This window comes from Plasmodium knowlesi, assembly GCF_000006355.2.
Source record: "Plasmodium knowlesi strain H genome assembly, chromosome: 9".
NCBI classification, from domain to species: Eukaryota; Apicomplexa; class Aconoidasida; order Haemosporida; family Plasmodiidae; genus Plasmodium; species Plasmodium knowlesi.
Window position 1 is genome coordinate 1,355,043 of NC_011910.2, and position 26,241 is coordinate 1,381,283.

The 26,241-nt window shown below is 37.8% G+C and overlaps 6 protein-coding genes across 6 annotated transcripts; 4 read left to right on the forward strand and 2 right to left on the reverse strand.

Annotated features, from left to right (window-relative positions):
• Positions 1 to 2,878: 2,878 nt before the first annotated feature.
• On the forward strand, positions 2,879 to 6,429 carry PKNH_0931200 (conserved Plasmodium protein, unknown function; the record flags this gene model as incomplete). Its single annotated transcript, XM_002259300.1, has 2 exons — positions 2,879 to 6,118; positions 6,280 to 6,429. The coding sequence occupies 2 exons, from the start codon at positions 2,879 to 2,881 to the stop codon at positions 6,427 to 6,429; spliced, it is 3,390 nt and encodes a 1,129-aa protein (XP_002259336.1).
• A 656-nt stretch (positions 6,430 to 7,085) lies between these two features.
• Positions 7,086 to 11,369, reverse strand: PKNH_0931300 (conserved Plasmodium protein, unknown function; the record flags this gene model as incomplete). The annotated part of the gene is made up of 2 exons (XM_002259301.1): positions 7,086 to 7,405; positions 7,556 to 11,369. 2 exons carry the CDS (start codon positions 11,367 to 11,369, stop codon positions 7,086 to 7,088), a joined length of 4,134 nt encoding a protein of 1,377 aa, XP_002259337.1.
• A 3,287-nt stretch (positions 11,370 to 14,656) lies between these two features.
• PKNH_0931400 (LEM3/CDC50 family protein, putative) lies at positions 14,657 to 15,754 on the forward strand (the record flags this gene model as incomplete). The annotated part of the gene is made up of 1 exon (XM_002259302.1): positions 14,657 to 15,754. The coding sequence occupies one exon, from the start codon at positions 14,657 to 14,659 to the stop codon at positions 15,752 to 15,754; it is 1,098 nt and encodes a 365-aa protein (XP_002259338.1).
• Positions 15,755 to 19,116: 3,362 nt separating this feature from the next.
• Positions 19,117 to 20,808, forward strand: PKNH_0931500 (apical membrane antigen 1; the record flags this gene model as incomplete). The annotated part of the gene is made up of 1 exon (XM_002259303.2): positions 19,117 to 20,808. The coding sequence occupies one exon, from the start codon at positions 19,117 to 19,119 to the stop codon at positions 20,806 to 20,808; it is 1,692 nt and encodes a 563-aa protein (XP_002259339.1).
• Positions 20,809 to 22,434: 1,626 nt separating this feature from the next.
• On the forward strand, positions 22,435 to 23,858 carry PKNH_0931600 (conserved Plasmodium protein, unknown function; the record flags this gene model as incomplete). Its single annotated transcript, XM_002259304.1, has 2 exons — positions 22,435 to 23,229; positions 23,433 to 23,858. 2 exons carry the CDS (start codon positions 22,435 to 22,437, stop codon positions 23,856 to 23,858), a joined length of 1,221 nt encoding a protein of 406 aa, XP_002259340.1.
• Positions 23,859 to 24,096: 238 nt separating this feature from the next.
• PKNH_0931700 (conserved Plasmodium protein, unknown function) lies at positions 24,097 to 25,893 on the reverse strand (the record flags this gene model as incomplete). The annotated part of the gene is made up of 1 exon (XM_002259305.1): positions 24,097 to 25,893. The coding sequence occupies one exon, from the start codon at positions 25,891 to 25,893 to the stop codon at positions 24,097 to 24,099; it is 1,797 nt and encodes a 598-aa protein (XP_002259341.1).
• Between the last annotated feature and the right edge of the window lie 348 nt (positions 25,894 to 26,241).

Sequence of the window (26,241 nt, forward strand, 5' to 3'; positions counted from 1 at the left end):
ACCGTGCTTTGGTTAAAAATTTTCATTTGTATGAACGGTTCATAAAAAAAAAGTACGAAAAGGCGTTGCCAGCTAAGGAAAAAAAAAAAAAAAAAAAAAAAAAAAAGCATCAAGTGGCAATGTGGAAAAGTTGCCAAATGGTGAATTCGCTAAGTGGTGAAATGGTCAAATGGCGAATAGCCAAATAGCCAAATGGACAAATGGCCAAAAGCGATGACATGATCACTTATGCGACCAAGTTAGCAACAAATAGCAGCACATAAACACGTATTTTAAAAGATAAGAAAAGAAAAAAAAAAAAAAAAAAAATTGCATGTGCGCATCGTTCGTGTGAAAGCAATATTTTTCCACGGCAATTCTGTTCCTCTCTTGCACAGCTCTTTCAAAAAATTATTATTTTTTTTTTTTTTTTCAAATTAAACATCTTTTTAAAGAAAATTTTTTAACACCAAAACAGAAAAGATTGCTAATTCATCATTGTACTTCCTGTAATATCATTTTAGCCTTAAAAATAACTTGTCAAACTCTTGTGTAGAGAAAATATATAATAAAAAGATAAAGAAAAAAAAAAAAAAATTCATAAGCAAAGTTTTGGTATACATACATGTTTATGCTTATATATATTTACGAAATCTGTGAATATATTAAGGTAACAATTTTTAAGTGAAAGGGAAAAAATAGTTACAGCTGTGCCATACGCATTGGACAAAAATTGCGTATACACAAATTAAAATTACTGACAAAGTTGCTGTAAGGAGCTGGAAAAGAGGCATCTGAATTTTTCTGCAAACCATTTTCATTGCTATAAATCACCTTACGAAAATGTGTTGTTGCGTGTGCGGATTGTTATTTTTAGCTTTGATTGCTCTAATTGTTATATTAATTCTTAATGGGATTATAAAGTTGAACTAGAAGGGGAAGACAATTTTTTGAACAATGGAAAGAGAAGAAAAAAAAAAAAAAAAGTATGCAACGATGGAGTGGAAGTTTTTGTCAGACACCCACAATATGAGCAAAATATTTTTGTGCGAAGTATTACGCTCGAAGACACTCCAATTGTAGGTAGAAGCCACAGCTCTCGTCACGAAGTGCGCAAGAATGAAAATGCCTAATACGTTGGAATTATGACCAGTCATACCACAGTAGATCCCCCCCCAAAAAAAAAAAAAAAATAAAATAAGTAATGTTAAATGTGGCTGAGGAGAAAGAAATGCTGGCATCTTCCTCTAAGAAGTTGCTACTTCATCCCCTGTTGTATGCTTTACGAAGATATATACCGCAGGGGACACATTCCCATGCATGCGTGTATGTATGTTAATGTGTAGGTCGTCCACATACCTCTGCAGATACACCTCTGGTGCGTGTGTTTAAATACGCAACGGTAAGAAGATTATGACCTAATTAATTCGCATGGCATTCAGCTGCACAATTTGTTCTATCATGTTTAGAGCGACCCTGTGTTCGGACACGATCGCGTTTTGTAAATATGTTTATTCATACGTACATGTGCACGCGCAATGGTAGGCAGGCCAGCTTGCTTCAGCCCACCTGTTCGTACGCACGTATATTTGTACTTATCTCGTATAAGGATTTTTTTTTTTTTTTTGTATCCTACTAGAAAAAAGGTTTCATTGTAGAATTTGTACATCCATGTAACGATACTTCTGCGTAGCCAATGAAGTTTTTTTTTTTCTTTTTTTTTTTTATGTATCAAATAACAGTTACATTTTTTAAAAGAAATGTTAATCTTTTGAGAGGTACCCGAAGTTGAGACTTAGAATAGCTATCTCAAAATATGCGCTAGCGCGTAGGTCTATTCAGCTATGCGTAAGACACATTAGCGCCACATCGAAAAGGGAATCTTTCTCTCGTTAAAGTAAAATAGCCAAATGAGGAATTTGCGACATCGTTGACGGTGCGTGCAGTGTGACTTGCTTTTACAAAATTGGTTGCCTAAGCGGACGGGCAACTAAACTGTTAAAAGCGCTTTACACGAAGTCACTCGTGGAATCAACAGAAGTCCAAGCGGAAAATTTTTTTCTGCAGATGGGTGTAGTGGAATGCAAACGCCTCTTCTCCGCAAGCAAATGAAAAATTCCCATCATATCCTTTTAAAAGGGGAATTCCCCAAGTGAGCAGAATTTTATTTAATTTAAACTATATACACAGATGTCCCCTTTTCTTAGGGCATAGTATGCTATGTGCTATAAAAATATAGGCCTAAATGTTGTTTCCCCATGGATATAGGTGGCACCATCAACTAGAATAAATAGGCACCTATCTGCGCAGTCTTGTTTGTTGGCTGTACATATAGGTACGTATGGCCATTATTAACCCAAGTCCGAGTTTATTCAAATCTCTTTTTTAAAAAGGGAATAAAAAAAAAAAAAAATTGTTCATAAGGAATCGTATACTTATTTTCGTATTCATAATACTGGGTAAATAATTTTTTTTTTTTTTTTTTTTTTTTTTTTTTTGCGAAATCTGTGTCGAATGAAAGAAAAGGGTTCCTCCCAACGGAAATATATTCTTTGAAATTTCGAATCGACACCAGGAAAAAATTTCATTCGTAAAATTCATCTACAACAATTTTGTACGCCCTGTTGCATTTCCTACTTTTTTTTCTGCGGTAAAATTAATTTGGAAGGGAATATATAAACAATCCATTGCTATGTTATGTAACATTTCGCAAGCAAAATTGCAAAGGTAATGAGATTTCATGACATCCCGTTTGATAAAAGAGGAGGAAACAATCCGCGTTGTTGGGACTTTTGTTTAAGAACCCGCACGGGAGAAGCAGAACAGGGTGAGTAGTCTGTAATAAGCATTCTGAATCCATAGCGTAAAGGCCAAAGATGTTCTGCCCTTCCACGTCACCATGAGGCAAAACGTTTTTGACACGAAGGCAAGCAAAGTCAAGCGGAAGAGGAACATCCTACGAGTAAAAAGCGGCAAGAAGCATATCCCCACGAAAAGGGAACCAAGCGAAAGGTACAAGGACATTCTGAATTATTACAAAAATGAAAGAAAAACGAACAAATTTATTGATAAGAGAAAAAATAAGGAGGGACATAAAAACAGCGCAAGGTTTAAGAAAGGAAATATTTTTAACCTGAACAATGATTCCTTTTTAAAAGATAAGCATATTAGTACCAATGATGTATACGGGGAGGGTGATTATTCGGATGATAGCTCCTTGGACAGCGGGGAGAATTGGTCAGGGGGGGGTTCCCGCAAAGGCAAGAGGAAGAGTGATGCGATGGTGAATAATTTTGTTCAGGAAAAAATCGAGAAGAAAAAATTATGGAAAATTAAAAAGTACGAAATTAAGGAAAAGTTACGCGAAATTGATAAACATTTTGAAGTCATTAAAAACAGCGTCCTTTCTTTGCCTGGAACGACTGGGGGTGTGAAACAAAATGTGGACCTCGAAAGGGGGGTGGCCCAGGCGTTCACAAAGGCGCGAAGCCATAACGGAGAAATTAAGAAGCTAGGATTGGGGGTGGCCAGAAAAGAGGAACAAAAACGAGACCCATTGGTGAACGCAAATGAGCGAGGGAAGAAACGAACCGAGAGTGACGAAAAGGGGGCAAACAGAAAGAGGAAGGTGCAAATGGAGATGGACGGGGCCGAGGAGGAAGACAACGACGAGGAAGATGAAGAGGAAGATGCAGAGGAAGTTGACGATGAAGAAGTTGACGAGGAAGAATTAAACGAAGAAGAGAAAGTGGACGAGGAGGAAAATGCTGGGGATGATGAGGACGAAGTTGACGGATGGGAAGTGGAAGACGAATCGGAGTTGGAGGACGGACTGGTTATAGAATCCGGGTGGGAAGCAAAGGATGAATCGGAGGAAGATAGCCAGAATGAGCAACACGGAGATGGAAATGCCTCCGAAGGCTCAACAGAACAAGGAGCAAATGAATCCATTCAGAGGGAGGAGGATACCTCGAAGTCGCAGTTGCTTGGTCATAAAACGAATGAAAGTGGCGAAGAATTGAAAGAATCAAAATTTTCCATTTACAAAAAAAAGAAAAAAACGGAAGAGTCCGATAATCAGAAGGAATATTCAGTTTGGTGTCTGTCAGACGACAGCGACAATGAAACGATTGACCAACTGTTTCGTGAAAAAAAAAAACTTCCTTTTATAGACGAAACGGTAGTGAGCATATCAAAAGAGAAAATGAGCAGAATGCTGGAGAAGTTTCTACTGAATGGTAACAAAGAATTGTGTAGCTATTTTTCCAACGAATCAGGTGATGAAAAAGGAGAAAACTTACCAGCTTATATTTCTATAGAAAAAAAACAATACCAGTTGGAGCATGTAATCGCACTTTTGGATAGTCATAATTTTAGTGCCCAGAAAAAAATGCTATACAGAGTATACCATTTAAATATGTTTAATAAAAAAAAGGAGAAGAGCATTCCCCATTCTTCTTTCTTTTTCTCCCTAATGGATTATTGTATCTTAAAAATTTACCGATGTTTTAAATATGGTTTAAGTGTACAAAATTTTATAGAGAATTACAAGGACATAATTGTGGACTTTTGCCATCCCATGAAAACAGAGTTGTATCTCTACATGTCTTTTCTCCTTTTGATAATTTTCTGCAAAATCCAAGGAAAGGGGAAGGCCAATTTATTTTACAGGAAAAAAAGAGACACCCTAGCTGAGTACGTAGAGTCCAATAAAGGCGCCCACGGGAAGGCATATGATGTGCACATATATTCCAGAATTTTGAAAAGTGCCGATTTGTTTAGTGATATTTTAGAAGAGTACCAACCCCACCTAAGTGGGGATCGTGCAGCAGATGAGGGAATCATATCATACGTCCACTTTGCAGTTATCCTTTTAGCGCTGATTATATACCCAATTGAGGGCATCGAAAGTAATCGGCAAAGTCAGACAGGAAAAGGGAATGAGAGGTCCCGTTTCGAGAAGGACGGAGCTGACACTTTAGGAGAAAACATCTCCATTGAGCACCTCCTAACAGACATTAACAAAAATAGGGTAGAGGACGAAAAATTGTTTCATAAGTTTGCTCATTTGAAAGGGGAGAATCTTTTAAGCGAAAAGGAAGAAAGAATTCCTCTAATGGGTTACTTAATCGAATTGGTAGAGTATATATTTTATAAGTACTTCCATTCGATCAATGCTAATTTGTCTCTTGGTGAAGATGAGGGGGGTTATCAGGATATGTGTAGCAGGGACACGTATACCAGTGCGAGTAGCATGGAGGAGTGCATACAGAACATCGAGCGGGCATTCTCTTTTAAGCGTTTTGAAATGGTCGACGTGGTCAAATCAAACAAGAAAAACCAGACAGACGCACAGAGCAACACCAGAGCCGATGTGAAGAGCGACCTCGGAATTTTTTCCAAAAAGAAACAACTAAAAAAAGCCATCATTTTGTTGAATATTTATAATATATTTTTGGATAATAGTAAAAAATATAGCCAGAGTTTCTTTTATCTCTCTTTCAAAATTTTAAACACCCTTTTGTACGGCATTATTCATAACAGGAGGGGGAAGTTACAGATGGAAAGAGACAGCAAAGGTGAAAGGAATTACAGCGATGAGAAAATCCTCGTGCAGGAGAAGGATCACTATTACGAACTCTCTTTTAACACGTTCAAAAATGTAATCCTTTTTTTGAAGGCCTATCTGGACAAACAATTTAACGCCTACATATTGATCAATCACATAGTGCGTCCATGCCTCCTGTTTTTATTTGTCAACTTTCTAAGTTATATAAAGAAAGTGGATGGGGAAGTGAACCTTACGAAAATTGTAGAAGATTTTGGAAGCGTCCAAGTGAGGGATGATTACTTGGTTGCCGCTGATAGTCCCTTCGTGAAGTATCAAGGAAAGGAGGAAAAGTACTTTCTCTTTTTATTGTACACATATAAGTTAATGGACCATTCCAGTACGTATGAGATCACACCTATAGTTTCTCACAATTTGCAACATAGTGGCATTCAGATGTTTACCCCGAAATATGCCAACAGCAGAAACCCTAAGGACTTCCTCATCATGCAGAGCGGGCAGGCCAAGTTTGCGGAGATGAAGGCCCAGCGTAAGAAGATGAAGCAGCAGAAGAAGCTGGACTACAACGAGGTAACGATAGAGCGGCTATTTTTCTGTTTGGCCTTCTTTTTGGAGGCATGTGTGGAGGCACATATGGCCATTAAACTCTTATTCACTTCGCCTCGGCCATTTACTACCCAATTGCCTGTGTCTTTTCCTACATATATTTCCCCTTTCTTCCCACTTTGCAGCTGAAGAAGGAAAACAACTACCTTTTGGCCCTTAAAGCCAAGGAGGAGCAAGAGAGGGTGCGCCGAAATAGGGAAAAATACAAGAAAGTAAAACTCATGGCAAAGAAGGACGTCGAGGAGTACAATAAGATGAAGACTTACACCCACTGAAGAAGGACACCTCGGGAGGGGCAAAGGCCCCACCAAATTGTTTTACCACATTTATGGCTGCTCTACTCATATTTGTCAATATGTGCATGTTCCATCGTCTACAATTTTTTGGTGATCTTTTTTTCTACCATAATGACGCATTTTTCCACCCCCGAAACTGCGCCTCTACAAATTTGTTCTATGGTCAATAATTAGCTAAAACAATTATTTATATTTTTTTTTTTTTTTTTTAAACTATTGAAATTTTAAAAATATGCGTATAGAGGGGATAAGATTTAAACGGTTTTTCACCGTACTCTCGCCTCCCCCTTTTACGTGCACTTTTAATTCGGTTAAAAAAATGAAAGTAGGAATTATTGACACATTTCATAAGGCGAACAAATGAAATAGGTACCGTAATGTAGGTAGACTGAAAGGACTGTTTTCCTATCCTTTTTTTTTTCGTTAAAAATGGGGATGAAATTGACATGTGTAGAGGGGTAAGCACACAAGCGTGAAGTGAAGCGTCGTGATAATTGAAGCTTTTTTGCGTGATCAGGGAGGAGGTCAATTACGAGTTGACATGTATTGACACTTGGGTGACTACTCATACGTTCGCATACTGCTAACCATCGCTATCATGCCTTCCCCACAGAGGGTATATTCTACATCCAACATTACTTCTTCTTGGGCGACTCATAATTAAAGTCCTCATTCATCATGTTTCGAATGTCCTTCATTTTTAATCCACACCATTCGTATTTATTTATATATGCCGTAGTGTAATTCTTTTCATTCTGTTTGTTCTGTATGGAAATGTGGTCATACAGGTTACTTACGCTGGTTCTTGTTTTAACAATTTTGGAAATATTTTCACTTATGTCTTCATTAAAGGTGTTTGGGATTAAGTCTCTCCACCCATTCCTTTCCAACAACCCCAATTTTTCGCGTTCTTCCCGTTTCGGCATCATGTAGTACATGTACAGCTCGCTACATCCTGCGCGGTAGAAAAAAAAAAAAAAAAAAAAAAAAAAAGGAAACATAAGTGGAAGGTGAAAATAGAACATTTCACATGCACGGTAAGATCGAAGTAACAACTTCGTTCGATAGACTGCTGGTACTATGTTTTCTCTATTTCTCTTCTCACCGATAATCCGATCGTAAGAGTCTTCCGCATCTGAGGAAATGTCTTTCACAGACGTGCAGGGGCACACGTTGGACAACTCGGTATTTTTCCCGATATTTTCCTTTTGAATATTTTTTAAATTCAGATCGTAGTGCACAGAATAGCAGTCCGTGTCGTAATGCATATTTAAGCACATGTACTTATACGAGCAGAGGATAAGGTAGCACTGTCTGGGAAAAATATCAATGTCGCTAAAGATGATGTGTAGGAACTTATCTGATTTGTTTCCTCCTGATTTGTTTTTTCCTTCTGCTTCGCTATCTTGTCTATCTTCTTCACAAGGGAGATCTTCCTCATGTGGGGGGTCCTCCTCCCAGGTAGGATAACTGTAGTGTCTGCTCCCTTCTTCATTCTTCCTATCAGCTTCAACAGTGTGCATATCGAACTTTTGTAGGAGCTCCGCACAGTCTTTACTAAAATTTAGAAAGTACATTGCGGGGTACTGCTGAATAGCGAAATTGCTAAAAAAAGCATCTTCTTCGTCTATGTTACTATTATCCATCCTTTTCCTCTCATTTTTTTTCTTCATAGTTTTCCCTTCATTTGTGTCATTCTCCTTAAGTTGATGTAACCTATCATAAAAGCTTTTCTTCTTTTTCGTTTGGATCATCTGCTTGGGGGACCCATCTTCCTTGTGCTCTACCTCAAGAGCGGAAGAATCCACTAACTCTTTGGGAAGAACTTGCTTCTGTGATGGTGTCCTATAATTTAGGAATGCCTCTAAAATGACTCTGGGCAAAAATGCGCTTAAAATGTAATAAGTAGATTTTGCATTCAAAAATGGATGAGCCCAGATACACTTGATGTTAATTTCGGAAGTATCTAAATACTCAATTAGACAACCACAGACAATTTTCTGAACATGAATTGAATTTCCATCCACAGTTGTTTTGGACGAGCTTATATTTAACGTAATTATGATGCCTGCAAATTCGTCCAACAAGATGTCGTGATAAACTTTCGGTATATTTTCCGTCAAATCTTTATCCAGTTCTAGTAGTTGAAATGGAAGGTTCCTATTTCTTACATCGTTTTTTTTATTCACTGAATTCTGTACATAACTCCAATTCGTTAGCATTTTTTCATGTAAAATTTGTCGACGCCTGTACATGTTCGTGTACTTAAAAAGGTTCTCACTACTGCTAAGAAGTACATCAATTTTTTTTTCTATCATTTTTATGCGTGTTATGGATTCTTTCAGTTTTTGAAATTTCGTTTCTTCGTCTTTTATTTCCTTGTGCTCCTCGTAGTTCTTTTCTTCACTGCAATTTTGGGTTAGGTCTTCCATGAGGCTTTTGATGAATTCTTCCTTGCTTACTTCTGTTTTTTCCACTTGCGGCGCGGTGTCCATATGAATTGTATCCTCCCCTTGCTGCTCTTCATTTGGTTGGTTGACCACCCCTCCGGCGCAGTTCCCACGATTCACCTTCTCCAGAAGGTTCAAAAAATTTCTGTGCTCCCTCTCTACCATTTCCTTATCGTCATCACTCAGGTAGTTCATGCTATCGTACGATGTGGGCCCCGTTTCAAGTTTCTTCTCCTCGCCCTTTCTTTTTTTCCTTCCCTGCAGATGCTTGTTTCCCTTTTTCACTTCTTCCTGATTAAGTCCGTCTTGCACATGATTTTCCGTTCCTTTGGCGAAGGAACGATTCCTACTTTCTGGAACAAACTCAACATCGCATTGATCAGTCACCGTTTCGCAGTTTTTAACGGGGGTCTTATTTTCCATCATTGGTAGTTCGGGCTTTACTTCCTCCGTCTTCGGACTCACAGTGGGTTCATGTGCAATTTCAAGTTCCTCACGTACGATACCACTATTATTATTGTTATTATTATTATCATTATTATCATTATCATTACCATTATTATTATTATTATTATTATCATTATTATTACCATTATTATCATTATCATTATTATTATCGTGTGGTAGGCACTTCCCTGGGGTAGCCTCATTTTCCTGTTTTTCCGAAGTTACTTCACCCAACGATGTTGCTTCCACCACCGTTTGAACTTGACCTTCGTGTCCATCCTTCCCCTTTTTCTTTTTTTCTTCCCTTCTGGAATTAGTGCTCCTCTGTCTCAACTCATTTTTATAATCACTAATTATGCAAACAATTTTTTTTTTTCTTTCCATCAATAATTTTAAATCACTGGGGATAACCATGGGCAAATGTTCGACTTTAAGTTCCAAATCGTACATGTTGAAAAATTCATTTGTTTCGTTTATTAGCTTTTTGCTTTGGTTCATTGCAAACTGCGGGAATTTTATATTCAAAATGTCTACCTCATCCGTTTCGCTTGGTTCGCACGCGGGATCTTCCACAGTCGCGCCCTCAGATTGGGGGGTGCTCTTGTCATCCCCACAAAGGGGGACCTGTTCCTCGGGTTGGTTCTCATCCATGGACTTGATGTCCTCCTTATCAGGGCTGACAGAGAGGCTATGAAGACTTCTTCCGGTACCACTTAGCACGCTGCTACATGGGCTGGGAATGGGACTGTCCGTTTTGGCCACCGCCAAACTATCATGACTGCCGTTCCACTGGGGTAGCTCTTCTCTTTGGAGCTTCATTTCATGGGTGGGAGATTGTCCCTCTTGCCCTTGCTCACCTGGTTCGCCATCTTCATGTAACGTTTCCTGCGTCATAATTTTACCTTTGGCATTACCTATAACGGCGTTACCATTAGGGTTACATTCATCCACCCTTTTTGTAGACTCAGACTCATCATCCAAGTTTTGTACCTTTTCATTTTCATTTAGGGCACTATCCCCATGAGGGGTGTTAATATGGTTTACATGACAAGGTGTACTTCTACTACTGTCGGGAATGCTTAACTGTTTCTCTTTTTTCTTACTTTCCTCTATGAGGTTTTTAAAAATTTCATCAATTCTGTTAAACTTTTTCTCCCCTCCGGTATCCTTAGCAGAAAGTGAATTATCTTTTTGGTTCGCATTATTTGTGTTTATTATGACATGATTGGTTTTTTGTTTTTTCATTTCACTTTTTTTATCGGTGATGTTTCTTAAAAAGGCTTGATCATTCTGCTCTTCCTTCAGGTGGTTCTTTTTCTTCTCGACTGTTCCCTTTTCGTCCTCTTCTTCTTCTTCCTCCTTCTTTGTGCATGTATTAATCGTGGTAATTAAATTGGTATTCTTTCCCTTTTTGAGGCTATTGTCCATTTCGGCTTGTTCTTTCAAATGTTTTTCTGGTGTCTGTTCAAGATCACCTTCACTTTGTGCACTGCTGTTAATAAGCCTCGTCTCCTGCACCTTGCCTTTCTTGTCAATTTCGTCCTTCTTGATCGAAAATAAATTGCAAATGTTGGGGGTATTCAATGTGACCTTATTGAGAATAGTGGGAGAGGTACCCGTCGTTGGAATGGATGTTCCCTTCTTTTTCACGTCCTTCCCATTGGAATAATTACTCTCACTGGATTTTTTTATATTGATAAAATTATCAATTAGGTAGACATTTTCCTTGTTGTGTAGCTTTATTAACTTCCTTTTTTTAATTAAGCTATGATCATTATCTGTTGCTTCTGTGGACACGTTTTCCTTTCTGTCCGTACGGGCGGTTGCATCATTGTTGAGCTTTCTCTTCGTGTCCTTTTCTGTAGGCACTTTGGGAGAGGCATTTTTTTTTTTATCATTTTCTCCCGCGTCATCAGATTTAATCTTTTTCGTTTCGCCATGGGAATTGTCTCCCTCCTCCTGGTTGTTTCTCTTCAAAATTGCAAACACGTTTTGTACTTTTTTCGTGAAAAAGTTTTCCATGGTTCAGTTTGCTCCTTCCAGTAGCTGCGTGCTGCACTTGTATTTGGTTGCGTAACCTTATCGCGCTAACTTCCTCGTGTTTCAGCGGATAGCTTACTATTTTTTTATTATTGTTTTATTTATTTTCATTTCTATCAGGGCTCAACCTTGGCGATGCACCTGCTAGGGGAAAAAGGGCTAGCTATCAAAACTGGTTGGAGTGACGCAGACTTGCATCACCTTTTTTAGGGGTGCAGATTTTGACTCGGTCGGAGTTTTTCAAAAGCGTTAATTTTATCAAAATGCTGTTAAAAGCGCTTTCTTATTTTGGTGGCCTGGCTTATTCGAATGGAACTTCCATTGGCAAGGTGCTCGTCCGTATACATCCCGCACAAGTCTGCATGTGCACGAGAATAAGTGCGTACGGAGGGGGGAAACTTCAATTTTCATGCAACAGGAGCATTCGTCACATGTGCTTAAATGGCTATGTATTATGCACACGTGAGATGCCCACGAGAGAAAGGGGAAAATTGTAAATGAAGCCAAAAAAAAAAAAAAAAAAAGAAAGAAAAATATATATATATATACATATACTCGTACTATGTCAGTATCACCACGCAAATGACACAATAAAAACACAAAAATTGTTATGCCATTATTTCACTTGATTCGAGGGCTCGGGTATGACACCCTATAAGCAAAGTGCAATAAAATGAGAAAACGTGTTAAGTACACATAAGCACTAAGCTCAAACATGCTTACAAGAACAGGTGCATGTATGCCCGTGTGTGCATGTACCAAGAAGGCACACATGTGCGATTTTTTTTTTTTTTTTTTAATGAATCCCCCAATTGAAGAGCTATAATTGAGTGCAAGCATTTTTAGCAGGTCCCCTAAATCCCCTTTTTCGAAGAAAGGCTGGGAAAAGGGAAGAGAAAATCTAACACCAAACCAATTGGTTCAGAACTTTGTCAAGCAACACTCGCTTCTGGAGGAGACTAGCTAACCGGAACGCTCACCAAGTGACTGTTCATAAGGTAAACTTTCTCCCAGTAACCATGCTCTAAGGAGAAACCAACCTACGAACGGCAGCGCCGGGCAGTTTCCGGCCCCTCACCCCCCCCAGCTCAAGGGTCTGTTGCTCAATCCCGCCATTTGCTATTTTTTGTGTATATCCTCAGAGGGAAATAAAACTGCTTAAAAGTAACCCCCCGGGGGGTAAGATCAATTTACCCTTTTTTAAATCATTTCCCACTTTTTTAATTTTACCAAAAGAGGTAAAACATGGAAATGTGAAAAAAAAAAAAAAAAATTACATGTGCATACGATTGTTGTGTGTACTTCGTTATATGTAATGCGAAAGGGGATGTCGCATCTTGGGGTTTTAACCAACAGGGGGAAAGGAAATTACGCAAATGTGTGCACATTTATCTCATCCTCTTTATCTTTTTATTTTGTTTTTTCTCCTTTTTCTGCTTATCAAAATCGATGATATAAAAATAAACAGAGGAAAATGCAATGGGTGGGGGAAAAAAAATAATATCACATTTGTATAGAAGTTACACATCACCTTTTGCAACATCCAGGTGAGTGTATTAAGTATTCCCTTACGGAAAGCATTTTTTTTTTTTTTTCTTTTTTTTTTCTTGTTGCCTTTTTTCTGCTGATAAAATTGGCTAGCTATTTTTCGAGCTCCGTCTCCTTATTTGAGGACTAGTTAATCCGAACCTCATGCACGAAACAGTTGTCATGTGTTGAGCAGATTTTGTTTTAATCCCATTTTTAAGCTCTGTGCCTCTGTATAAGTTGAGGTGACAACGTTGTTGAAATTCTCCCCGGAGGCTTCTGAAAGTCTCGTCACCAAGTTAGAGTACACACGTACACACACACGCATTTCCTGTGATGCATGGAGTTCCTTAGTTTAAAAAAATTTCCTTCACAGCTTTGCGCAGTTACTAAGTTGTCAATTCACATAAGGGTAACTTACCCACCCTACATTGTTCCTTCATTGGGGGTAAAGCTACTTCGCTCAACTTAAAGATGACTGCATGGTGGCGTAATGGAACTGCATGTCTACGTAGGTTGCTTAGAACAATACTACACGTTTAGTTGTGCGAACTGTTTTCCACACGCAAGACGTGCATTTCTCCTTTTCGTCAGATGATCCTTACGAAAATGTGTGTATGCCATTTATACTAAGCTGTTTTGCACCTAATATTGGAAGATGCGTAAAAACAAGGGGAAAATAGGGAAGAGGAAAATTACAAAACGAATGTCAAAATTGGCAACCTGTTATTTTGTTCTTCCTCTTTTTAGGAACCTTTCGAGTGGCACCCATCATTAGAATCCTGCTATTTGCAGTTGCGCTTGGGAGTACGGCGGTGGGAAGGGACCATTAAGTGTTTTTGCCTAAAGAAAGCAACTTGAAACGATTGTTACTTCCTACGTCAGTTGACATGCGAGGTGTAAACATTATGCGAACCTGTTGACACAAAAATGATTAGCAGACTAATGGGTTGATGCTTTGATGGGTTGACGGATTAGACAAAGGGAACAGAAATGTGTACTGCATTTTATTGGGCACAAATAATTACCCTTAAAATTGTTGCGAAAGAAAAAGGAAAAGAAAGGCCCGCGGGTTAACTCCCTGTACTGGTTCTGTCCAGTTCAAGGAGCCCCGGAAAGTGACATATACCCACATCGTAACTTTGGAACAAGGAAGGCACACACAAACAAGGTATAATTGCGCGTAGATTTACATCCATCCCTTCTTCCTCCTTTTTAGATCAAACGTATGGTACTGTTCTGACACCATTATTTATTTATTTATTTTTTTTTCTTTTTGTCCCTCTTTCTGCAGTTTTGTGAAAACCAAAAGAGTGCATTATTAACATTGATAAGAAAATAAACTCCAAAAAATGCAAAACTGTAAAATATATATATATATATATGTATACTGAAAAAATTGTCATGCAAAGTATAAGGGCGGGGGTGGGAAAAAAGAGCGCTAAAAGGACAACCACATTTGCGTAAAATGAATACATACATACACGTATATGCGCGTAATTACATTCTGAGTACACACATTTTCCAATTCGCGGGGGGCAAATATCGGACATGGTTCTGTTAAAAGGATGCTAGTGGAAGAATTTTTCTTCTGTACTAGAATGCATTGGAGAAGGAGGCAAAAAGAAGAAGGCTGCACCAGTTGGGGGTATAATATACCCGCGGAGGTTTAAACACATGAGGGAGTAAAAGCCCCGCCTAGCCGTTACTTCGCTCACTTCTCCCACAACGACGAGCATAACATGAGGATCCCTAGACGGGATGGGGATATTTCCAAAATGCGGAAACAGTTGAGTTACAAGAAAAGCGCGAGATGTGTAAAATGGCTACACAAATTTGTGCAGTGGTATAGAATGGAAAAAGTGGTAGGACCGATCTGGGTGCCCACATACTGCTCAATCATAGTGTTTTTACTTTTTCTGTTTCTCTTCAACCTTCTCCTTGGTATAGCCATCCTCATAATCAGCTCAAAATACATCGAATGCAGAATCCCTTATGAGTACAAAAGTCAAGCCTATACAAAATATTCTATCGTTAAAGTAACGCCTGAACATTGTAAGGGAAATGAAAATTTAAAAGAACTCAAGGGACCAATAAACATCCATTATGAAATTTCTGGAGTGGAGCAAAATCACTACCGTTTTTTGACAAGTTTTAAAAAAGAACAACTACATGGAGATTTGTTTTTACAAGAAAAAGAACTTAGTGAATGTTTCCCTTTAATTACATATGAGCAAAATGGGATAAGGAAAATACTACACCCTTGTGGCATACTACAATGGAATGTATTTACAGATAGCTATATTTTTTATGATAAGGAACCAGATGAATCTCCATTCCCAACTCCTTTGCCATTGAAACAAATGCCTGAAGATATCACCATCAAATATTATCGAAAGTTTTTTAAAAATCCAACTCGTGAAATTATTAATTTGCACAAAAAAAATATATACTTTTGGATGGATGAAGATGTTCAATTACAGATATTGCAGGAGCATGCTGAAACGAATGACAAGCTAGTTGTCTTGCCGCAAACTTTAAAATATAAAAAAGCTGGGAAGGCAGTTGAAAATAGCCACTTTATGAACTGGGTTATTCCTTCTGCTTTTAATTATGTTAAACGATTATATGCTAAATTTGATGGCCCCTTAGTTTTTCCCTTTTACATTTATATCGAAAATAACTTTAAAATCAGCGACACGAAAATTATAGTCATTTCGAATGCAGATTTTTACCTCAATACCACTTTGATCGGAATATTTTTTATCATCACCGCCGTTTTCGCATTCCTCCTGTCTTTGCTGTACTTTATCCGTATGAAGAAGCACCAGTTTATGTAGACCCCCGGGGTTGATCAGTTGATCTGTTGGACAAGTTGGCGATGGAATGGAAGAATAAGCAGTGCAAATGTTGACCTCTGTCCACCACTTGGCCAACGCACCGAAAGCACGCCTTGCTCCTTCGTATTCTGCGCCTAAACCGAACGCCCACTTTTTCTCCCCATTTTTTCATCTCCCACTTTCAACCCTGTGCGACTTCCCCTTCACGTTGTTCTCATGACACAAAATATCCATTTTCCCCTTTTTTGTCCTTATGTCTTGCAAAAATGAATACACATACATATATACGTACATATATATTTTTGCTAAAGGTACAGCTTAATAAGAAAAAATGTTTGTTGTTCAAGAACAGCAACTCCTTTGATCGTAAAGATGAGAAAACCAATTGATCGCAGCACTCTGTAAATTCATTCTCAGTGCACTGATTTACCAAGAGAACATTCTGATCACTATGGTTAGAGTGTCACTTCATACACACTGTTATTTTTTTTACCATTTTAAAAGGCACTATGCATTATGGAAGCACATTTGTGAAGGATGCAGATTCTTCGCATTTCCCTAGGTACACTTCTCACCTGTGCAGCCTATGCGTATGGGGTATTTTCCTATTTTTTCCTTTTTTTTTTTTTACGTCGCCACCATAATGTAGACGTATCCGCGTCCAAATTATGCAATTTTTTTTTTTCAGATTTTTTCCCCTATGAGGAAGAGTGGGGTGTACAGAAAGTTCAAATGCTTTACTTCATTTTTTCCCCCACATTTTTGTAACCCTCCCTCCAGAATCGTCGGTATCTGTCACTACAGAACCATTTCACCTCTTCTGCACGCACAGTGAGTTCAATTTTTGCTTCCCCTCGGAGTTAAAAAAATTAGCACGTTCATATTATATATGTATAAGGCATCACTTTTGAACGGGGAGGATGAATGAGGAATTGTTTCACATTTTCAGATGAATGCGAGAAATGGGGCGGAGGAAGGAGAACCAACTAATAAGGAGACTTAGCATTTAACCTTTCTTTTATGGCTTATATGAATTGCATTTTTTGTTACTCCGTAATTCATCTTTTTCTGAGCGCGCAAGTTCAACACATATGTGTCTGTAGAACGTTACTTATTACACTTGCTACAAATACTGATTCTTTAAAGGGTTACAGAAAGGAGGAAATAAAAAATGAAAGTTCATTCTTTCGCAAAATATTTTTTTTAAAATGCGTAGGATCTGTTTTTCTGCTTTTGTCAACTGTTTGCTTTTTTTTTTTTTTTTTTTTTTAAAAAGAGAGGGAACAGGAATTGAGCAAAAAAAAAGCATTTAGTAATAAGGAGATTTATCTTGGCTTGAATTTTTTTCATTTTTATTTTTATATTTTTTCATTTTTCCTCCCCCGCTGTTTTCCCCTTTTGCTTGTAGAGTTTGTGAAATTTACAAATCTACAAATTTTAGAAAATTAGCGGAACATTATTTTCAGTTTTTTCCTGACTCCTAGTGCGAAGGAGAAAAAATCTGTCGCAAAAAAAAAAAAAAAAGGAAAAAAAAAAAGAAAAAAGAAAAAGAGTGTGTGTGAGAATTATGCTCACGTTTATGTAAACTGAAAGGGTGAAGCGTTTTAGCATTTGGCATGAGGTGGAACATGTGAATGTGTGTACATATGATTTAAACATAAGTGCCTATTCGTACGAAAGTTTCTATACACGTATATATATATGCGCGTAACTGAGCTTCTTTTCCCTCATACTGCATGCAGTCCAGCTTGAATTATGTTGCGTGTACTCTTTATTTAAAAAAGAGTGCACATTTTAAATGCATCTAATGTGTCCCCAGATAAGGCAGAATTACACATTCGAGGCAAGCTGCATGTTCCAAGTTGCATTTTTCCACTAAGCAAAAGTTACACGTGTGAAACATGCAATATATTTGAGCACCGCGGTTGTGGTGGAAAAGATCATGAGAGAAAAAAAAAACTCACAGAGAAAATGGTAAAAACAGAGTTGCGACTTCTCAAAATGGGTAATTTTGCCAAAGAAGCAAAAAAGTGAATTCAAGTTTTGTACTTTTATTTACTTTTAAATTAAAGACGCACATTCAATGATTTTTGGCTTTTCTTACAATTGTGCTTATTGGGATTTTTTCCATTATTTTGACTTTTTTTTTTTTTTTTTTTTTTTTTTTTTTGTTCTGCTGATTTAATTCCCGTTCTAGCATGCAAGAGTTGTAAAATAAAAACAGAACGATTTCTCTTTTTTTTTTTTTTTTTTTTTTTTTCCCTTTATGACCTGAATTTTTTTTTTTCTTTTTTTTGAGAGTATATTATTATTATCCACAAAATTTACACAATTAATTATTGTTGCTGCTTGATTCTTTTTTGTTTTTTCTTTTTCTTTTGCTTCAACTTTTGTTATGTGTAGAACGCTTTTAAGGCGGAAAAGAGAAGTTACAGGGAAAAACTTGTTTTACAACGGAAAATTTTGCTTAATTTCTTGCTTCTTTTTGTTCGCTTTTTCTTCACGTTTTTTCCGTGTTCTGCTCTCGTTTTGCTTGCGTTTCTGTTTGCATTATTTTTGTTTTCTTTTTTTCTCTCGTTTTCATTCGCTTTCTTATTCGTTTTTTTCCTCCCCCCTCCTTTTTTTGCCCCTTTCCGTTCCCATTTCCGCGAGAGTCTCTCATTTAATGCGACCAAAGAGAGGCCAAAACAGCGGACCTCTTCTTAACGCACAATAAGGAAGAAGGGAACCGGAAGTTGTTGCCATTAACCCATGGCACTTTTATTGATGTCATGTAGAAAATTATCTACAGGGTTGTAATTTTCCACCAAAAAATTTACGCAAATGTGTATGTAAAAAAAAAAAAAAAAAAAAAAAAAAAAAAAAATAAGGGAAGCAAATTTAATCTCTCACACGCTGTTAATTTTATCGAATTTGCACAACTTACCAAATTTTGCTGAATTTACGAATTTTGCTTTATTTGCAAAATTTACAAAATTTACAAAATTTACAAAATTTGCTACACTCACCAATTTTCCAATTTTTGTCATTTTTTTCCAAAATCCTAATTTTATTTGTTTTCTTTTGCTACCCTTTTTCCTTTTGTAACTTCCCTTTCTACACCCTAGAGGCTCCTAGGGCAAATAAGGGTTTTCAAACATTTTACATGTAATTTACGAAGCGTGTGTAATTTTTGCACTTCTGCTACTGCGCGAGTTTGTAACCGTGAAACTGCTCACCTGTGTGACGGCGAATTTTTGCCAACGGTTAATCTGTTAGTGGCTACCTGAACTCGGTTGCTACTACTTTCCTTCCGATTAATGAAGAGAGGGAGAAAAACCAAATATCTACCTTTCTCTTAAATCACAAATTAACAACACAATATGAATAAAATATACTACATACTATTTTTAAGCGCTCAGTGCCTAGTGCACATGGGTAAGTGCGAACGAAACCAGAAGACCACCAGATTGACCCGCAGTGCTAACAACGCTTCATTGGAAAAGGGGCCTATCATTGAGAGAAGTATACGAATGAGTAACCCATGGAAAGCCTTCATGGAAAAGTATGATTTAGAAAGAGCACACAATTCCGGGATTAGAATTGATTTAGGGGAAGATGCAGAAGTGGGAAATTCCAAGTATAGAATACCAGCTGGAAAATGTCCAGTTTTTGGAAAGGGTATCGTTATAGAAAATTCTAACGTTAGCTTCTTAACACCCGTAGCTACAGGAGCTCAGAGGTTGAAGGAAGGAGGTTTCGCCTTCCCCAATGCAGATGACCACATTTCCCCTATAACAATAGCAAACCTTAAAGAGAGGTATAAAGAAAATGCAGATTTGATGAAATTAAATGATATAGCCTTGTGTAAAACGCATGCAGCCAGCTTTGTCATTGCAGAGGATCAAAATACATCTTACAGACATCCAGCTGTTTATGACGAAAAGAATAAAACATGTTACATGTTGTATTTGTCAGCGCAAGAAAATATGGGTCCACGATACTGTAGCCCAGATTCACAAAATAAAGACGCCATGTTTTGCTTCAAGCCAGATAAAAATGAAAAATTTGACAACCTGGTGTATTTAAGCAAAAACGTAAGTAATGATTGGGAAAACAAGTGCCCGCGTAAAAATTTAGGAAACGCAAAATTTGGATTATGGGTGGATGGGAACTGTGAAGAAATACCATACGTTAATGAAGTGGAGGCAAGGAGCCTACGGGAATGCAACCGAATCGTTTTCGAAGCTAGCGCTTCAGATCAACCACGTCAGTACGAAGAAGAACTGACAGATTATGAAAAAATACAAGAGGGATTTAGACAAAATAATCGGGACATGATTAAAAGTGCCTTTCTTCCAGTGGGTGCATTTAACTCAGACAATTTTAAGAGTAAAGGAAGAGGATATAACTGGGCAAATTTCGATTCTGTAAATAATAAGTGTTACATTTTTAATACCAAACCTACGTGTCTCATTAATGACAAAAATTTTTTTGCAACAACAGCGTTATCTCACCCTCAAGAAGTAGACAATGAATTTCCATGCAGCATATACAAAGATGAAATTGAAAGAGAAATTAAGAAACAGTCGAGAAATATGAATCTGTACAGTGTTGATAAGGAACGGATTGTCTTGCCAAGGATATTTATCTCCACCGATAAGGAGAGTATCAAATGTCCATGTGAGCCTGAACACATTTCCAATAGTACCTGCAACTTTTACGTTTGTAACTGTGTAGAGAAGAGAGCAGAAATTAAGGAAAATAACGAAGTTATCATAAAGGAAGAATTTAAGGAGGATTATGAAAATCCGGACGGCAAACATAAGAAGAAGATGCTACTAATTATTATCGGAGTAACTGGAGCTGTTTGTGTCGTCGCAGTAGCCTCCTTGTTTTACTTCAGGAAGAAGGCTCAAGATGATAAGTATGATAAGATGGATCAGGCAGAAGCGTACGGAAAAACCGCCAATACTAGGAAGGATGAGATGCTCGACCCCGAGGCGTCCTTCTGGGGAGAGGACAAGCGAGCCTCCCACACCACGCCTGTTCTGATGGAGAAGCCTTACTACTGAGTGGGGAAGCAACGTATTATTCGTCAGGGCTACGTTGGTCGTAACAACTGTGGGTGTGGCCAATAATACATCTTCTCAACCTACGTCATTTAAAAAAAAAAAAAAAAAAAAAAAAAAACAGACACACCGTTGGGCAATAAATCACCTACAGGGGATGAGAAGAAAAGCAAATTAAAATTGGCCTATTATCATGATAACCAATTGGGGAGGAAATGAAAAAAATATATATAATGAATGTAAACCCTGAACACATGGTGAAGTAACCGATTGTTTAAGCAGAGTGAAGAATTACCCTCCCCTTACGATTTAAAAAGCATAATTTGCCTCCACCGAAATGGACCTTTCCACTATTGTTGCCACAGAAAATTTACCAAGTGAACTAACAGAAATGCCCTACACTTTTACATTCACTTATAACGCATCTTTGATGTTCTAACTGATTTTTTTTTTTTTTTTTTTTTTTGTGTTATCTGATAATATTCCCCTGCCTATGATTTAATTAAAGCAGGCCTGACGTCTCTGTTGGGCCTACCTTATACTGGTCTGCCTCTTTACCTGTTTCTTTGCGTGTTCCGTGAATTATTGCCCGCAAAGTGGAAAAAGAGGATAGAAGCACCCCAGATTCCTTCGCTACGCGTACGTAGCGCTGCGTGGAGTTCCCCTGCTGTACGATAAAGCAGCGTCGTCGGAGGCTCCCGAGATTTTGTCACGCGTATTTTTTCCGTGCGTGCCTTATATGAGCACTCTACTTTTTTCATATCTTGGCTATTTTATTAAATTGATTTCCTTTAATATTTATCACCATTTTGTCGAAAGCATGGCGTATACGCTTACTTTAATATAATCCATATGTTTGGATGTGTATATATAAACGCATTCTCCTTGCGCCCCCGAAAACTTTAATATTTTTTTCTGTTAACTTTTCTTTAAATCGAATCGTGCGTAGATGCACCGCGTTGTAAATGTACCGCACACCACACCATTCCCAGCCCTTGGCCTTCCACGCCTTGTGGAAGAAGTCCACTTTTCTACGCGCACTTTTTTTTTTGAAGGTATCTGTGCAAGCCCCTCAAAGATGTTATTTGACATGTATATCACTACCACATGTGCGTTAGTCTCTTAGCATTGATTGGTAGTGTATATCTTTGTCGACTTGTTCGCAGGTTCATTTCCCCATCGGGTCATCCCTTACCGGTACACTACCCACTTGTGTGTATTTCCCCCTAACTCCATCTCGCTTCCATGGGCACCACCATGTTAGCTATTTAAAGAAAATCACTATAATTGTTAAAATGGTAATTTAGTGGGAAGAGTTATGAGCATGTTGTTACGCTCTACAAGGCTGCTTCAAACTGCATGATTAGGAAGTCCAACCCCATTTGACACGTCTAACATGGTTGAGCAAGCAGGAGGCCATCTTTTCACCGCATGGGGAGATCCGCTTATGTGTTCACAAAGTGAATAGCATAAGATAAATTTCAATTTCAACAGAAAAAAAAAAAGAAAAAAAAAAGAAAAAAAAAAAGAAAAAAAAAAAAAAAAAAAAAAAAAAAAAAAAACAAAACAAAAAAAAAAAAAAAAACAAATGACGATTTTGAAAGAAAAGAAAAAAAATACAATAAATATATGAGACTAAGTGGCCACCCCAACTGCACCAGGAGAAAGATGCCGGCCAACTACAACGAAATAAGGAAAGTGTATAACTACTACATTAGGGAGTACTACTACCAGAAGTCCAAGGGAACCTACTTCGTTCACATTAAGAAGCCTGGGATTTTATTTACGTCCTTAAAATTTTACAAAAAAAAAAAAACCCTCTTTCCAAATGTGTATGACTGGTACTTCGATAATTTAAGTTATATGAAAAAAAATAAAGACATTTTAAAGTGCAAAAATCCTTACAGTACAAAAAATATATACTCTTACAGAATAAGCAAAACGGAGTGGGAACAGCATGACGTGGATAGTGGCAATATTTATACAAATGAATCGGAGGAAGACCTGGAATGTACCTATAGAACGAGCAACTTGTACTATAACATGCACCCCGTGTACTTGTCTAAAATTTGCCTCTACGACTTAAATGATCATCACATATTATTTTCGAACAACTACTATGATGCCTTCATGCAATTTTATTACAGCATTGTTTCGTACAAAATGGATTTAAATAATCTGCAAATTTTCCCAAACTTAAGGATCCTCATAAGTCACATTAAAAACATAAGTAATATAATTAACGACGAATTGGTTAAGCGTGCCTTTGTGTATTTTATTAGACAGAAAAAAACGTTCGATGCAGAGTATCTCTGCGGGATACTTAAAAGCATCTACTCAACGATGCTGCACAACTGTCCATTGTATTTGTTCCTGGACAATGTTAATCAGTTCAAGGTCGTTCTTAGCCTTGTGGGTTCAACGGTAAGGTGGGAATGCGCCATAGCGGTTATACGTCGCGCTGGCTGCAAAGGAAGGAAAGAAAAAAAAAAAAAAATAAAACTGGAAGGAGCGCCACTATAGATGGACACACATGTGACTGCAACTCTATATGTAACCCCCCTCTATACCCGCATGAGAACAACCTTCACTCGTTTATCTCTTCCCCTTTTCGTTCCTCTTTTCAGGGAGAAGTGCAAAACCTTTTTGAGAGCGCCCTGCCGTACCCCTACTATTTAGTACTGGATGAAAGCGTGAACATTTATAACCTGCAAAGTTTCAACATTTATTTAAAAAAAGTTTTGGAGGCGAAATTGAAAGCGCCATTTTCTGGTGACCCACCGGAGGGCATTTCGCCCTCCGCTCAGGTGGACATGTACCAAAATGGTCGGTGTTCAGATAGAAATTCTGATAATTCTACCAACGGAGGAATACCTAATGGAACTAGTCATTCCAATAAGGATGGAGTACACAGTGAACCTTTCGCAAAATCGGAGGAAGAAAAATCACAGCGGGTTGAAAATGTGCGGGGAAAACAAATTTACTTCTTTAAGCTGATAAAAATATTTGACATGAAGCCGAATCATCGCTTTGTCCAAAGGGGTGCGAAATAGTCGGCATCGCTTCATATTTTTGTCTCATCCAAAGTCGTATGATATTTCTACGTTTGAAATTTTAATCTCGCACACAGCCAACACTGTGTTCCTATCGCACAGTTATCATTGCGCTGCTGTCTGCTTAATTGTTGAAAGAGTTTTTTTTTTTTCAAATGGAGCTGACATTATAATGTTGCCAAGTTTCCTTTTAGCGATGTCACAATTCTGACAACGCCGTCTAATGGGACTGCTCCCCCTAATGGTGCGCACGGAGGTATCCCTCCAAACGCTGCCTCTCCTTAGGTGAATACTCTTGCAGTTGTTTATACGTGTGTATGGAAATATCCCTTTTTGCGCCTTTGCACACAATGTCGTAATTTGACAGAGAATTTAAAAAATAAAAAATTTGATATTTGTCCAGCAAGCAAAGACTTTCGTTCATTTTGTTAAAAATGTAACTGAAGAGCGATTTGTTATATTTTACAAATGATAGAATCTCAAATAATTGCAACAAATGATTATTATTGAGTGTTCCTTTGTTCTGAAAGATGTAATTTATTAGCTGCTCTGTCAACGCGTATATTTTTTCCTTCACGTTGTGCAGGTAATCGTTCTGCACATAATCGTTCTGCATGTAATCGTTGTCCTCAATTAATTTTCCCTCACCTTCTGATACTACGTGAACGTGAAACGCGTTCAGCGTATTTAAAAATGACTTTCCTCTTAAGAAAAAAATGCACGAATTTAATAAAATGATTAAATTGCTCATATTTGTGTCCATTTTATTCTTCAGAAATGACAAGGGAAGAGAGGAAAACATGTTCACTACGAAATGATTGGACATGCTATACATATGGATCAAAAGACAGTAACTTGAAAAACTCATCCTTTCAGTATTGTACTTATTTTGCAAAATTTGTAAAAAGTGGTTTAAATAAGACTCCTGTGCGCTGTAACTTAGTAATATTTTATCTTTCATGTTCAATACATATGTTTGCCTTTTTTTCGCATCCTCAAATGTGTGCAAGCAGAAATTGTGCCCCTGGGCTATTTGGTGACTGCTTCTGTTTGCATTCCTACTCAGGTAGTCTATAACGAAGGACACGTCGTAAACCTTTTCCAAAACGGGGTCTGCTTCTCCCTCGGAGAGCATATCTCCCCTGTGTTCTACATCAGCAACATACCCGTCAATCAAGTCGAAGACCAGATGATCGACATTTATATTTCCCTTAATTTTGTATAACTTTAGCCCATTGAGAAAATGCACTATGTAGGAATACCCAAATTTTAATTCAAAGAAGTTGTGAAATATGCTGGACATTAAGAAGAGCGAAACGAGTTCGTGCCCCTTATTCTCCTCCTGATTTATTTTGTTTAATATTTTGTAGTTGTAAATGTACGAGCAGACATGTCTCAAAATATTATCCAGGATGAAGTTGGAGTAATTATTTGCTAATTCGAAGGAGGTAAATTTTTCTCTTCCCCTTTGGTGTTCTCCATTGGGCACATCGCAAAGCACCTCCATGTTCAACTCTCCTTTTTCATTACCTTGAGTGTTTTTTTCACTGTCGCTGCTTTGGGATCCTTTGATCATTTTCACCCTCCTCCTATTCCTTCCATATATATTTTTGTGCACACCGCTAACCTGGCCAACCTGGCCAACCTGCCCAACCTCACTATCTTTCGCTGTGGCCTCATTTTGTGAGTTGGTACTTCCGCTTGTCTCTTCCTTACATTCGTACGCCTTGAAGAGGTTTCCCCTTTCGAGCCCTGTTTTGAGTAACAAATGGTTGAAATAAATTTTTTTTTTTAACGATTTTAAATCGTCCTTTTTTCTCACATTATTATTTACTATGTTGTTTATAATTTTGCTCGGGTTGATATCATTTAGGGTGTTAATGATTTGTATGTTTATGTTGTCCAGGTCATCTTGCTTTATTTCCTTATGTCTGTTGAGCAGCTTGATTATGTCTGGAATTTTCATACGATGTACCTTTACGTTTCGCTCATTCTGGGATGACAGGAAGTGCAGTGCCTTTGATAGGATGATCATTCAAGGAAGGTGGGGAGTGGAAATTCGAGGACGAGGTACTGCGCGAACTGTGCGATCTACCAAACGTCTGCGTGCGTGTAAGACGGGTGAATGGCGTTAAAAGGTTACCGCCGAATGAGTTGGGTAAAAAATCACAGAGATTCACTAACAGGGGTGCATCTTATGGGGAGAAAAATATATTTCTTCTATGTGCACCTTCCTGGGAATAAATAACGCCCTCGAAAATGCCAAATTTTGTAAAAAAAAAAAATAAATAAATAAATAAATTGAGAATTGGAACGACAGCGATAGCTTCTCCAGTATGTAGTAGAATATTTCAGAACTTTGTAGGAATTGCAATTCGGCTTC